The 14344-nt window shown below is 49.0% G+C and overlaps 1 protein-coding gene across 2 annotated transcripts; it reads left to right on the top strand.

Annotated features, from left to right (window-relative positions):
- Window positions 1–404: 404 nt before the first annotated feature.
- EXOSC10 (exosome component 10) lies at window positions 405–13615 on the top strand. 2 transcript variants are annotated; one of them, XM_069741788.1, is made up of 25 exons: window positions 405–542; window positions 960–1096; window positions 2846–2969; window positions 3045–3149; window positions 3260–3425; window positions 4849–4957; window positions 5055–5130; window positions 5418–5528; window positions 5612–5755; window positions 6601–6791; window positions 6869–7025; window positions 7987–8135; window positions 8223–8273; window positions 8938–9049; window positions 10140–10187; window positions 10266–10341; window positions 10523–10629; window positions 11176–11271; window positions 11784–11858; window positions 11932–12025; window positions 12108–12181; window positions 12660–12825; window positions 12979–13043; window positions 13128–13204; window positions 13505–13615. In XM_069741788.1, the coding sequence occupies exons 1-25, from the start codon at window positions 423–425 to the stop codon at window positions 13533–13535; spliced, it is 2661 nt and encodes an 886-aa protein (XP_069597889.1). In that variant the 5' UTR covers window positions 405–422; the 3' UTR covers window positions 13536–13615. The 2 variants fall into 2 exon arrangements, with proteins under 2 accessions (XP_069597889.1, XP_069597888.1); XM_069741787.1 differs by having other exon boundaries at window positions 12657–12825.
- The last annotated feature ends 729 nt before the right edge of the window (window positions 13616–14344 follow it).

Here is a 14344-nt window from a genome sequence, read left to right as displayed (position 1 = left end):
CTTGGGTCTGTATACATATGGGGGGTTCTGTATACAGGAGAGGGGATGGCTTCAGTCTGTATACCTACGGGGGGGCGCTGTATACAGGAGAGGGGTCTGTATACATATGGGGGGTTCTGTATACAGGAGAGGGGCTGGCTTGGGTCTGTATACCTATGGGGGGGGGCTGGCCTGGGGTCATGCTGCTCATGTCGGATTTATGTAATATTTGGGGGTCACGTTGCAGCCCCGGACACGTGTCCTATACGGAGACCGCTCCATGATCCCGATTCCCGGCCGTGACTCTCGCTACAGTTCACATGCACCCACAGATACAAGCGTCCAGTCCCGCGCCACCACAAACATGGCCGCCTCACGCACGACGTCATATCCCAGAGTTCCGTCGTGTCTCACCTGTGACGTCACCGCAGCTCGGCTTCAAGATGTCTGCGCCCGCTGCAGGCGTGCCGAGCGCGATGGCGACTCCCGGGGGCAGCGGAGGAGGCGCAGAGCGGCCGCCAGAGCCCATCCCCGGCTTCCCGGACACCGATGCGTTTGTGAAGGTCTGTGAGTAGCACGGGTCCGTGCGGTAACACCGCTGTGCATCATGGGATAATTGGGGCAGCATTAACGGCTGCAGAGCACAACTCCCGGTCAGTCAGTGGCAGAAATCCCTCAGCTGTGGTTCCCATGGTGCAGCCAGCTGCTATCGGGGCATGCTGGGAGTTGTAGGTTGGCATCATGGTGCGTTGCCATGGGTTACGGCTCTGTGTTACCCCAGATTTCTGAGCGGTTCCCGTGCCTCCGGGGTCTTGGATCCTCACATGATATATAATGTACAGAGGGGCGGAGCACAGGATCAGGTGATCTGTCCCAGACTCCTCCCCTGAGGAATAGCGCCAGGTATCGGCTGTGTGCGCAGCGCCCCTGTAGGTGGAGGACCCCACTGTCTGACCTCTCTCTTTTCTGCTTGTTTCCAGCATGCCCTGGGGACGGTCGTCCGAGCCACCAAAGCTTCCACGGGCCTCCCGCAGTGCGGGGATGAGTACGACTTCTACCGCAGCTTCCCCGGATTCCGGGCCTTCTGTGAGGAGCAGGGTGACCACCTGCTGCACTGGTAAGACCCACGGGGCAGTGATCGGGGGCCCAGCCCGTCCACAGTGGGGAGATGGAGCATGCGCACCCCCATCTCCTGTATACAGACCCCCCCATACCAAGAAATGGGGAGATGGGGCATGCGCGGCCACACTCTGCTGTATACAGACCCCCCCATACCAATAAGTGGGGAGATCGAGCATGCGCGGCCCCTCTGCTGTGTACAGACCTACAGCACCAGGATGTGGGGAGATGGAGCATGCGCGGCCCCTGTCCTCCACTGGGTTCAGACCTCCCATACTAATATAATCGGCAGGTGGAGCATGCGCAGCCCCTGTCCTCCACTGGGTTCAGACCTCCCATACTAATATAATCGGCAGATGGAGCATGCGCGGCCCCTGTCCTCCACTGTATTCAGACCTCCCATGCTAATATCGGCAGATGGAGCATGCGCGGCCCCTGTCCTCCACTGTATTCAGACCTCCCATGCTAATATCGGCAGATGGAGCATGCGCGGCCCCTGTCCTCCACTGTATTCAGACCTCCTATAGTAATATAATCGGTAGATGCAGCATGCGCGGCCCCTGTCCTCCACTGTATTCAGACCTCCCATACTAATATAATTGGCAGATGGAGCATGCGTGGCCCCCTGTTCTCCACTGTATTCAGACCTCCCATACTAATATAATCGGCAGATGGAGCATGCGCAGCCCCTGTCCTCCACTGGGTTCAGACCTCCCATACTAATATAATTGGCAGATGGAGCATGCGCGGCCCCTGTCCTCCACTGTATTCAGACCTCCCATGCTAATATCGGCAGATGGAGCATGCGCGGCCCCTGTCCTCCACTGTATTCAGACCTCCCATGCTAATATCGGCAGATGGAGCATGCGCGGCCCCTGTCCTCCACTGTATTCAGACCTCCTACAGTAATATAATCGGTAGATGCAGCATGCGCGGCCCCTGTCCTCCACTGTATTCAGACCTCCCATACTAATATAATTGGCAGATGGAGCATGCGTGGCCCCCTGTTCTCCACTGTATTCAGACCTCCCATACTAATATAATCGGCAGATGGAGCATGCGCGGCCCCTGTCCTCCACTGTACCACTGTATTCAGACCTCCCATGCTAATATAATCAGCAGATGGAGCATGCGCGGCCCCTGTCCTCCACTGTATTCAGACCTCCCATACCAATATAATCGGCAGATGGAGCATGCGCGGCCCCTGTCCTCCACTGTGTTCAGACCTCCTATAGTAATATAATCGGTAGATGGAGCATCCGCGGCCCCCTGTCCTCCACTGTGTTCAGACCTCCTATAGTAATATACGGTAATCGGTAGATGGAGCATGCGTGGCCCCTGTCCTCTGTATTCAGACCTCCCATACTAATATAATCAGCAGATGGAGCATGCGCGGCCCCCTGTCCTCTACTGTATTCAGACCACCCATACTAATATAATTGGCACATGGAGCATGTGCGGCCACCTGTCCTCTACTGTATTCAGACCTCCTATAGTAATATAATCGGCAGATGGAACATGCGCGGCCCCTGTCTTCCACTGTGTTCAGACCCCCCATACCAATAAGTGGGGAGATGGAGCATGCACGGCCCCTCTGCTGTATACAGACTTACAGCACCTGGATGTGGGGAGATGGAGCATGCGCGGCCCCTGTCCTCCACTGTATTCAGACCTCCCATACTAATATAATCGGCAGATGGAGCATGCGCGGCCCCTGTCCTCACTCCTTTCGTGTCTCTCCCGATAGTATGAGCCAGATCATGCAGTATCATGGCTGCCGCAGTCATATCAAGGACCGCAGCCAGGTCTCCGCGCTGGAGGATAAATTTGATTTGCTAGTGGACGCCAACGATGCCGTGCTGGAGAGAGTGGTGAGTTCTGCCGTCCGCAGACCCCCCGCTGCTGCTGCTGAGGGGATGGGGAATTAAAGAGATTTTTAATTTCAGGGAATTTTACTTGATGAAGCTGCTGGTGTGAACCGGAGTCAACAGCCGATCCTCCCTGCTGGCCTGCAGGCCCCGAAGACCATCGTCTCCAGCTGGAATCGGAAGGTGAGGAATTATAGAGGCAAGAAAAGCTGCAGTGTAAAGCATGGAGGCAGGACAGAGTAGGTGAGCTGGAGTGTCCACAGTAGCTGATTTTTCCACTTCTTCGTCTATAGGGCAGCGACTCCAGCAAGAAAGGCAAAGCGGAGACTTTCCGACTGCTGCACGCCAAGAACATCCCCCGACCGCAGCTCAGATTCAAGGAGAAGATCGATAATTCCAACACCCCGTTCGTCCCCAAAATCTTCGTGAAACCCAACGCTCAGAAGCCGCTGCCAGAAGGTGAGAATAGAGGGCGCTGCCTTAACCCCTTCACGCCGCAGCCTTTTTTTGTTTTCGTTTTTCGCTTCCCAGAACCATAACTTTTTTATTTTTTCCATCAATTTGGCCATGTGAGGGCTTATTTTTTTGCGGGACGAGTTGTACTTTTGAATGACATCATTGGTTTTAGCATGTCATGTACTAGAAAACGGGAAAAAAAATTCCAAGTGCGGTGAAATTGCAAAAAAAAAAAGTGCAATCCCACACTTGTTTTTTGTTTGGCTTTTTTGCTAGATTCACTAAATGCTAAAACTGACCTGACATTATGATTCTCCAGGTCAGTACGAGTTCATAGACACCAAACATGTCTAGGTTATTTTTTATCTAAGTGGTGAAAAAAAAAAATTGCGCCATTTTCCGATACCCGTTGCGTCTCCATTTTTCAGGATCTGGGGTCAGGTGAGGGCTTATTTTTTTTGCATGCCGAGCTGGAGTTTTTTGATACCACTTTTGTGCAGATACATTCTTTTGATCGCCCGTTATTACATTTTAATGCACTGTTGCGGCGACCAAAAAAAACGTAATTCTGGTGTTTCGAATTTTTTTTTCTCACTACGCTGTTTAGCTATCAGGTTAATCCTTTTTTTTTTTTTTTTTATTGATCGGGCGATTCTGAACGCGGCGATACCAGATATGTGTAGGTTTTGATTTTTTTTTTTTTTTTTTCAATTTTGTTTTATTTGGATGGGGCGATAGGGGGGTGATTTAAACTTTTTTTTTTTTTTCCCATATTTTTTTAAAACATTTTTTTTTTTTTTCTTCACTTTTGCCATGCTTCAATAGCCTCCATGGTACTCTAGAAGCAGGCACAACTCGACCTTCTCAGCTACATGGGAGCGATCACTAGATCGCTCCTATGTAGCTGAATTACAGGGTTGCTATGAGCGCCGACCACAGGGTGGCGCTCACAGCAGGCCGGCATCAGTAACCATAGAGGTCTCAAGGAGACCTCTGGTTACTATGCCGACGCATCGCTGACCCCCGATCATGTGACAGGGGTCGGCGATGCGCTCATTTCCGGCTGCGCGGCCGGAAGCAACAGTTAAATGCCGCTGTCAGCGTTTGAGTGGCATTTAACTAGTTAATAGCAGCGGGTGAATCGCGATTTCACCCGCTGCTATTGCACGCACATGTCAGCTGTATGAAACAGTTGACATGTCGCGACTTTGATGTGGGCTTACCGGCGGAGCCCGCATCAAAGGGGGAGACACGACATGCGCCGTACTAGTACGGAGCGTGTCGTGAAGGGGTTAAAGGACGGGGAGTAAAGTGGTGCTGTTGGAAGGGTGTCATTCCAGACTACACAGGGCTTGTCTGTAGTCTGTTGCCATGGAGACACATATGTCCGCTCAGGACTGCAGACTTTTAATCTCACTGTTTTTAGTTCTCAGGACCAGGAGGGACAGACAGCAGCGTCCTGAAGACCGGAACGTCCCCGCGGCTCTCGCCGACTTCATCCATCAGCAGAGGATGGAGCAGCCCGAGGAAGACGTGTAAGCAGCAGGCCGGGGTCCCCGCTATTGTCTCCTTTATCAGCTGGCTGCTGTCAGTTGCTGCATTGTGCTCACTTCCGGTTGTTGCATTTTATAGGTTCTCGCACCCCTATCAGTATGAACTGGATCACTTTGTCCCCGTGGAGTCGTCCCTAAAAGTGCCGGAGATCCAGGTGGGTGTGGGGAGACCTGGGGGCTTCATGCACCATATATCGCCTAATGGGGCAATAAGACAGAATAAAACTTCTGCTATGCAATGACATTTAGAGAAAAAAGTTAGTTCTAAGTTCAGCCTGCAGTGTAAAGTATGGAGGACGGATTTCCCAGGGGCCTGTGTTCTCTTCAGTATGAGCCTCGGTTTAGGTGTAGGGTAGAGGCGCGTATGTACGTAGACGGGCGACTGGGTATATGAGTAATGATACAAGCCGCCATGCTTTACACTGCGGGCTCTTGTCTCCAGCCCTCCTGCCCCCTGAGCGAGTCGTCCTGTCAGTTGATCACCACGCTGGACGATCTGGTGCAGCTGAATGAGAAGTTGCTGCGGTGCTCGGAGTTTGCCATAGATCTGGAGGTGAGAAGACCCCGGGGGGATTGTCAGGAGGCGACGCTGGGGAGTCGGGGGCAGAGAGTATTACTAATGACTTCATCCCACAGCATCATTCGTACAGAAGTTTCCTGGGTCTCACCTGCCTCATGCAGATCTCCACCCGCACAGACGACTACATCATCGACGTCCTGGAGCTGCGCAGCGACCTGTACATCCTGAACGAGAGCTTCACCGACCCCGCCATCGTCAAGGTCAGACCCCGAGGGAGAGGCTTATAGGGGGCTGACATCTGTCACCAGCTGTTTCAGTAGCAGTGAACTGATAAACGGGGTGATATATAGAGGAGAATAGTGAGTGCAGCTCTGGAGTATAATACAGGATGTAACTCAGGATCAGTAATGTATGTACACAGTGACTGCACCAGCAGAATAGTGAGTGCAGCTCTGGGGTATAATACAGGATGTAACTCGGGATCAGTAATGTAATGTATGTACACAGTGACTGCACCAGCAGAATAGTGAGTGCAGCTCTGGAGTATAATACAGGATGTAACTCAGGATCAGTAATGTAATGTATGTACACAGTGACTGCACCAGCAGAATAGTGAGTGCAGCTCTGGAGTATAATACAGGATGTAACTCGGGATCAGTAATGTAATGTATGTACAGAGTGACTGCACCAGCAGAATAGTGAGTGCAGCTCTGGAGTATAATACAGGATGTAACTCGGGATCAGTAATGTAATGTATGTACACAGTGACTGCACCAGCAGAATAGTGAGTGCAGCTCTGGAGTATAATACAGGATGTAACTCAGGATCAGTAATGTAATGTATGTACACAGTGACTGCACCAGCAGAATAGTGAGTGCAGCTCTGGAGTATAATACAGGATGTAACTCAGGATCAGTAATGTAATGTATGTACACAGTGACTGCACCAGCAGAATAGTGAGTGCAGCTCTGGAGTATAATACAGGATGTAACTCGGGATCAGTAATGTAATGTATGTACACAGTGACTGCACCAGCAGAATAGTGAGTGCAGCTCTGGAGTATAATACAGGATAAGTAACATAACTTGATCTCTTGATCCTGTAGGTTTTGCATGGTGCAGATTCGGACATTGAGTGGCTCCAGAAGGATTTTGGTTTGTACATTGTGAACATGTTTGATACCCATCAAGCATCTCGTCTGCTCAACCTGGGGAGGAACTCTCTGGACCATCTGCTCCGACACTACTGTAATGTGGAGTCTGATAAGAAATACCAGCTCGCTGACTGGAGAATTCGGTAAGGAGCTCCACTGCCTTCCCTCACTTCATTGGTTAGGACACCCATGATCCTAATGAGATGCATCTAATTTACAGACCACTGCCAGAAGAAATGCTTCAGTATGCCAGAGCCGATACCCACTACCTGCTGCACATCTACGACAGGATGAGGACGGAGCTGCTGAATGTAGACAATGGTCAGCGCAACGTCCTCCTCCTCGTCTGGCAGAAGAGCAAAGACATCTGTCTGAAGGTGAAGAGTAATGTGATCACATAGGGGCAGTATTATAGTAGTTATATTCCTGTACATAGGAGCAGTATTATAGTAGTAGTTATATTCTTGTATATAGGAGCAGTATTATAGTAGTTATATTCTTGTACATAGGGGGCAGTATTATAGTAGTTATATTCTTGTACATAGGAGCAGTATTATAGTAGTTATATTCTTGTACATAGGGGGCAGTATTATAGTAGTTATATTCTTGTACATAGGAGCAGTATTATAGTAGTTATATTCTTGTACATAGGGGCAGTATTATAGTAGTTATATTCTTGTACATAGGAGCAGTATTATAGTAGTTATATTCTTGTACATAGGAGCAGTATTATAGTAGTTATATTCTTGTACATAGGGGCAGTATTATAGTAGTTATATTCTTGTAGATAGGAGCAGTATTATAGTAGTTATATTCTTGTACATAGGAGCAGTATTATAGTAGTTATATTCCGGTACATAGGGGCAGTATTATAGTAGTTGTATTCTTGTACATAGGAGCAGTATTATAGTAGTTGTATTCTTGTACATAGGGGTAGTATTATAGTAGTTATATTCTTGTACATGGGGGCAGTATTATAGTAGTTATATTGTTGTACATGGGGGCAGTATTATAGTAGTTATATTCTTGTACATAGGGGTAGTATTATAGTAGTTATATTCTTGTACATAGGAGCAGTATTATAGTAGTTATATTCTTGTACATGGGGGCAGTATTATAGTAGTTATATTGTTGTACATGGGGGCAGTATTATAGTAGTTATATTCTTGTACATAGGGGCAGTATTATAATAGTTATATTCTTGTACATAGGGGCAGTATTATAGTAGTTATATTCTTGTACATGGGGGCAGTATTATAGTAGTTATATTCTTGTACATAAGGGCAGTATTATTGTAATTATGACCCTCTATGACGTTGTTTTCTGTGCTCGTTATAGAGGTTTATGAAGCCCATCTTTACGGAGGATTCCTACCTTGAGCTTTACCAAAAGTTAAAGAGACATCTGAACACTCAGCAGTTGGCTGCCTTCCGCCTTCTCTTTGCCTGGAGAGACAAGATGGCGCGACAGGAAGACGAAAGCACGGGGTGAGGATGTCCGTATGCTTGTAGTGGCTGGGAGCTTATTTCTGGACGCCCTCTGCTTTATTTCTGCCATTTTCTTTTATCTTTCAGTTATGTCCTTCCCAACCACATGTTGATGAAAATCTCAGAGGAAATTCCCAAGTAAGTGAAAGCTTAGATTTAAAAATGTCCGATTTCTGTTAAGAAACCGCAAGCAGAGCTATTAACGTGCCCCCGACAGCAGGATTGTGCTCAGTCACTACAGACAGTGTCAGGTCTGCGCCGTTATACTGATTAGTGATACCTGTGGGCAGGGCTCGCACAGAGGAAGAGAATTGCTTTGCTTGATGCTACTGCGCATGCACCGACGCCATCATGATGGAGTCAATTTTTTTCTGTTCAACACCACAATATTAACTGTGCAAGTGCAGGATTTAGACTAGGACGCCAGTCACTAAAGGATCAGCGAGTTGTCATTTAAGCCAGAATGAAGACGATGAGGCCAAAGCGCCACATGAAGGACCCCCCCCCCCTTCCCACACGGAGCACGGGCATATCATTAACTGAAAATTTGAAATAGAGATGAAACCACAACCACAAGGCGGATTTTGTCACCAGGTGTCATTGTGATCAGTATAACTGCACCGACCTGACACTGTCTGTAGTTAATGAGCACAATCCTATTTGCGTGTGGTGACTGTATGGCCTCGCCTCGTGTGGGGCCGCTCCTGCACTCTCCACCTCTGCTTGCTTTCTACATGTTTTTTTTTTTTTGCAATATCTTGGTTCCTGATGTCTAGAATTGTGATGTTTTTTATTTTTCTAGGGAACCCCAGGGGATAATCGCTTGTTGTAATCCAGTTCCTCCCCTTGTGAGACAACAGATTAATGAATTGATTATTCTCATCCAGCAAGCTCGGGAGAAGCCATTAATGAAGGTATAAGGAATAATGTTTTTTTTTTTTTCTAATGATTTAGATAACTTCTCTTTGGCTACTAGAATTGTCAATTTGGCTACTAAGGTCTTCTTTGCATTGTGAATTTCTACATGAATTACATTGAGGTCAATCAGATCCTGAGGCTAAAATCTCCAGCAAAGGCTACTTTCACACTAGCGTTAACTGCAATCCGTCACAATGTGTCGTTTTGCAGAAAAAACGCATCTTGCAAAAGTGCTTGCAGGATGCGTTTTTTTCCCCATAGACTTGTATTGACGACGGATTGCCACACGTCGCATCCGTCGTGCGACGGATGCGTCATGCTTTGGCGGACCGTCGGGAGCAAAAAATGCTACATGTAACGTTTTTTGCTCCTGACGGACCGCTTTTTCCGACCGCGCATGCGCGGCCGGAACTCCGCCCCCACCTCCCCGCACTTCACAATGGGGCAGCGGATGCGCCGGAGAAATGCATCCGCTGCCTCCGTTGTGCAGTGCGTTAAACGCTAGCGTCGGAATCTCTGCCCGACTCATTGCGACGGGGAGATTCCGACGCTAGTGTGAAAGTAGCCTAACACTAGAGAGCGCTATAGGGTATACAGTCCACTGAGCTCCCCTAGTGGGGGACGTGGAGAAAAGCATGGACTTGCTGCCCTCATCCCTTAAAGTATCCTGTTGGGGGATACCTTCCAAACATAGAAATACCCCAATCTCCCAGTGGGGGTTCAACCGCTGGTTCCCCCACTGATCCTAAGAACCTGGGCTATTAAGACCTCCATATGAATAAAGTGGAGGTTGATCATGTGCGCTTTCATTCCATTCATTATGAGAGGGCCAAAGTTATCCGTTAGACAATGATTGGAGCAGCGGTGCATGTGACTGACCTTCGCTATATCACGTAGGGGTCTCCAGAGCCCAGGTTCTTGGCATTGGAAGAAGTTCTAGGCTTGGACCCTTAATTCGAGAGAGGGGATAAGTAGCTAATCTTCCTTTTAAGAGAGGTGACATAATCTACACTGGACATTCACTTTAATGTTTGCTTGGTTTTTGGATTGGACCATTTTCATTCTCTTGCCTTTTTTTTCACATAGTCTGAAACAAGTTCTGCAAAAAAGAAGGGCCCAATGCCGAACATTGAGGTAGGACGATTCCTCTATGTGGTAACTACTGCCTCCTAGTGACCGATGAGCAGTAACTACAGTCCTTCTCTCCCGCAGAGAATGGAGAGTCTCCTGTTTGGTCCTCACGATTTGTCCAAATCTCCGATGGGGCAGCTGGTCCTGCCTGGGGCAGGTAAGGGACTTGTGTTTCGGGGTTGTGCTGCACTCGCTGTAGACTTGGTGCTCACCGCCTTTGTCCAAGGACATGCGCCGTCACTCCACCACTGCCGGGGGAAGCCCACCATGAGCTCTGTATGGGCACACGTGATACTGGAAAATAAGTGAATCCTGTAACAGCCTCTACTTTTCTTCAGTTGTAGAAGTCTCCGCCGGCAGCCTGTTCAGTGACGAGGATCCTGACCCTCCGGCAACACATAGTCCGGTCTCCGTGCGCCCCGAGGCCGCCATCACCATCTTCAGTGTAAGTGGAGCACGGCAAAGAGTCCCACAGGAGCCTACTGAGCGTCTGCTTAAAGGGGGTGTCTTCTTTCAGAAAACTTGTCCCTATATGTACAGTTCATTGGCTGAATTATGTTTTTTTTTTACAATCGGCTCGTGCCGTGAATACAAGGAACAGTTTTCTGAATGGAGACAACCCCTCTGAGACCACCAATCTGGAATACGGAGACTTATAGGCCATGCACTGCTCCCTGTGATAAAAAAAAATATGCAAATACCCTACTGAGAGGAAGAAAACTGGGTCTGTAATGCCACCTATTGGAAGATGGAGCGTCATTGAGGGGTTACGTCCTACGTCATGTGACCCGGACCTTGAAGGTCCTTACCGAATGTCAGGATTCCTACATCCAATAGGTGGCAGCAGAGTCTCGCGCTGAGTTTGTCCTGCTCCGCACCCCGTAGTCCTGCACCTCCTGTATGGGGTGCCTTTGAAATGTGCCTTTGAGAGACCTAAACTGCTCCTGGAGTCTTCCAATGGCCTGAGAATGTCCGTGATGTTTTTTTCTAGGACCCTGAAGATGGTGGTGATAAGATTGATGGACTCTCCCCGCCCCAGCTGAAGGCCAGGAGTATACTGGAGTCGTTTGACAACCCTTTCCGCATGGTGAGACGTCTCGGCCCTTCAAGGGCTGCACATTCTGCAATTTTCTGCATTTCTTGTCTTTCTTCGGATCTTTGCTGTCAGTGAATGGTAATATTCACATCTAGATCCTGAGCCTGCACTAATCAAGCCCCATGATACAGGCCGGTCGCTCCGTGCACAGTGCCAGATGTCGGGTCATGAGCGCTGCTCTTGTGTCAGATCCACATATGTCAGCAAATATAGATTTTAAAAATGGCCGTTTCCATAACTGGGAGTTAGGGATTCCTGGAATGGGGGGGACACATAGGGTCCACCACCTATGACTGCCATAAATGGCAAATAACAAGGAGGCTTACAAAATTAGATTTTCCTTGTCAAGATCTCTGCTTGCTGACAGTGAATCCATATTTGTGTGAGCAGAGATCGATCTGTCCGGCCTTAATCCCTGTGGTCTCCATTCACTGACGGCAAACATCCTGAGCATGGAAAAGAATAAGAGGTCTATTAAGGGTTAACCCGTCCCTCTCCTTCAGTTCCTTCCATCTGATATCCGGGGGGCTCACGCCTCGCAAGCTGCAAAGTTGGACCCCAACACGAAGATGTTTGAGGTGAGTAGTGCAAGGTGTTGTGTGCGGCGCCCCCATCGGTCAGGACTGAGTCGCGTCGTCTCCTCCCTCGTAGATCAGTAACCGCTGGAAACTGGTGAGCATCGCGCAGCAGGAGCGGGAGGCCCGGGCCAAGGAGGAGGCCAGACAGAAGAGGCAGGCGGACAAAGGTGCTCACTGTCCGTGACCCCTGTGATCAGCGACCCGACCCGCGCTGCCTGCAGTGTCTTATTGTGATTTTATCCTTAACAGATGCTCGAGAAAAAGCCAAATTGGAGTTTAAGAATAACGCTGCAAATGTGAAATCTGTGCGCGAACAAGTCATGGTGAGTTACATCCTGTATTATACCCCAGAGCTGCACTCACTATTCTGCTGGTGCAGTCACTGTGTACATACATTACATTACTGATCCTGAGTTACATCCTGTATTATACCCCAGAGCTGCACTCACTATTCTGCTGGTGCAATCACTGTGTACATACATTACATTACTGATCCTGAGTTACATCCTGTATTATACTCCAGAGCTGCACTCACTATTCTGCTGGTGCAGTCACTGTGTACATACATTACATTACTGATCCTGAGTTACATCCTGTATTATACTCCAGAGCTGCACTCACTATTCTGCTGGTGCAGTCACTGTGTACATACATTACTGATCCTGAGTTACATCCTGTATTATACTCCAGAGCTGCACTCCCTATTCTGCTGGTGCAGTCACTGTGTACATACATTACTACATTATACTCCAGAGCTGTACTTTAAGATTCTTAACTTTCTTGTGACTTCTCCTTCAGCAGGAAGATGTCAGCATGAAGCGTGAACGTGTGATTAGTGACCCGGGCACAGAGACGCCCAGAGCAGACAAGAAGCGCTCCAAACACTCAGAAGAGGCAGTGGAGTCGGTGGTTCAGACCCAGTTTACACCATTTGACTACAGCAAATCAAACTTCAAAGTATTTGCAGGTTGGTGCTGAAGTACAGGATACGGTGGGAAGCAGCTGAGGAGGGGGCATCACATGTTCTACAGGGGGACGGGGTGGGGTCCGGCGCTGCCCTGACTTGTGGCGCTGCCCTTCGACCTTTACATCTCAGCCGCACGTCTTCTTGTCCCCACAGGCAGCAGCAATGTGAAGGCTCAGACTGACTTTGACCCCAACCAGCAGAATCCCCCACAAGGGAAGGTGAGATCTGCTCTACTCCAACCATAATCGCTGCCCCTCAGTTGTGACTTTTGACAGCAAAACTTCTTTTTTTTTTTCATGCAGAAAAATCCCTCTTCAAAGAAAGCGAAGCAGCCGATTGGAAACAAGAGCATGTCCTTCATCGGGGGGAAGTCAAACAGGTCTGTACCATAAGACTGGGGGGAATAAAGCAGCCGGGTGTGGAGCTGTCTGGCATCCAGCTGGAAAGGATGTGTGGGAGGAGCCATAAAGGGCGTGTCGGGAGCGGTCAGCCAATGTTTCTGGTCACTGACCTCCTCTGCCAGTTTTCCTCTGGGTGTCCTTTCCAGTTGGATGCTAGCTGGAAATGTTCAGCTTCCTCTGTGCTCTGCCACGGCTGGCCATTGCTTGGGATTTTTTATAATATATAGTTAACCCTATAATACCCTCTGCTGATATAGTCTTTTACGTTGTTCGGTCAGGGGCTTCAGACACAGTTGGCCGAAGAGATAACCTGATCCAGGACGTCGCCGTGATATCGCCCAGCGCGACTTGTCTGTTGTCTTTTATTATTAAAGTTTTTATATACTGAAGGCGTCTGTGGCGTCGTTGGTTTTAGTCCTGTGTCTATAATCAGTGACTTCGGAGGATCTCGAGGCGACTGCAGGAAAATAAGGCAATCGCCCATCACACACTTTATATATTGAGATTTTCCTCCCTGCTTTACACTGCAGCTCTGCTTCCCTTCCGATACTGGGTTTTTCCCAGGTTATGTGGCGTCTGATCTCACATGGCGGCGCGGTGCTGGGGCGTCCCTCCTGCTGGGCGATGCTGCCCCGCTATATTGTGCTCCTCGCTGGCTCCAACGTACTCTGAAATCCAGCTCCTGCCTCGGCCCGGTTGCTCTTTCGCCTCCATACTTTACACTGCAGCTTTTAGTGTTTACAAAGCGATTTGAGAAAGCAAATCAACCACCGAGGAGTAAAAGGCTCATCTGGCACTTAGAGACTGCTGGAAAGGAAGGAGGAGCAGCACATTCTGCTTTAATGATGAGGCGGAGCAATAAAGTTCAGTTCATCTGCAGCCAAATAAACAGCAGCGGCTCCGGGACTGAAGTGAGAGCATGAAACCCGAGGAACGAGGGCTGGCGGGAACCTCTGCAGGTCGGTGGGGCAGGCAGCAACTACATCAGATCATGTTTTCATTCACTGTCAGCCGGAAGAAAAGTTAAAAGTGAATTTGCGGGTTTTTGCTGTGCACTCTCAGGACAGCGTGAGATAGGAGCCGAGATGGATTCCAGCATGAGCTAGGGGCTGAGACCC

This window comes from Ranitomeya imitator, chromosome 10 (assembly GCF_032444005.1).
Source record: "Ranitomeya imitator isolate aRanImi1 chromosome 10, aRanImi1.pri, whole genome shotgun sequence".
NCBI lineage: Eukaryota > Metazoa > Chordata > Amphibia > Anura > Dendrobatidae > Ranitomeya > Ranitomeya imitator.
Note: the sequence above shows the minus strand (reverse complement) of the source record. Positions and strands in the feature narration are given on the sequence as shown.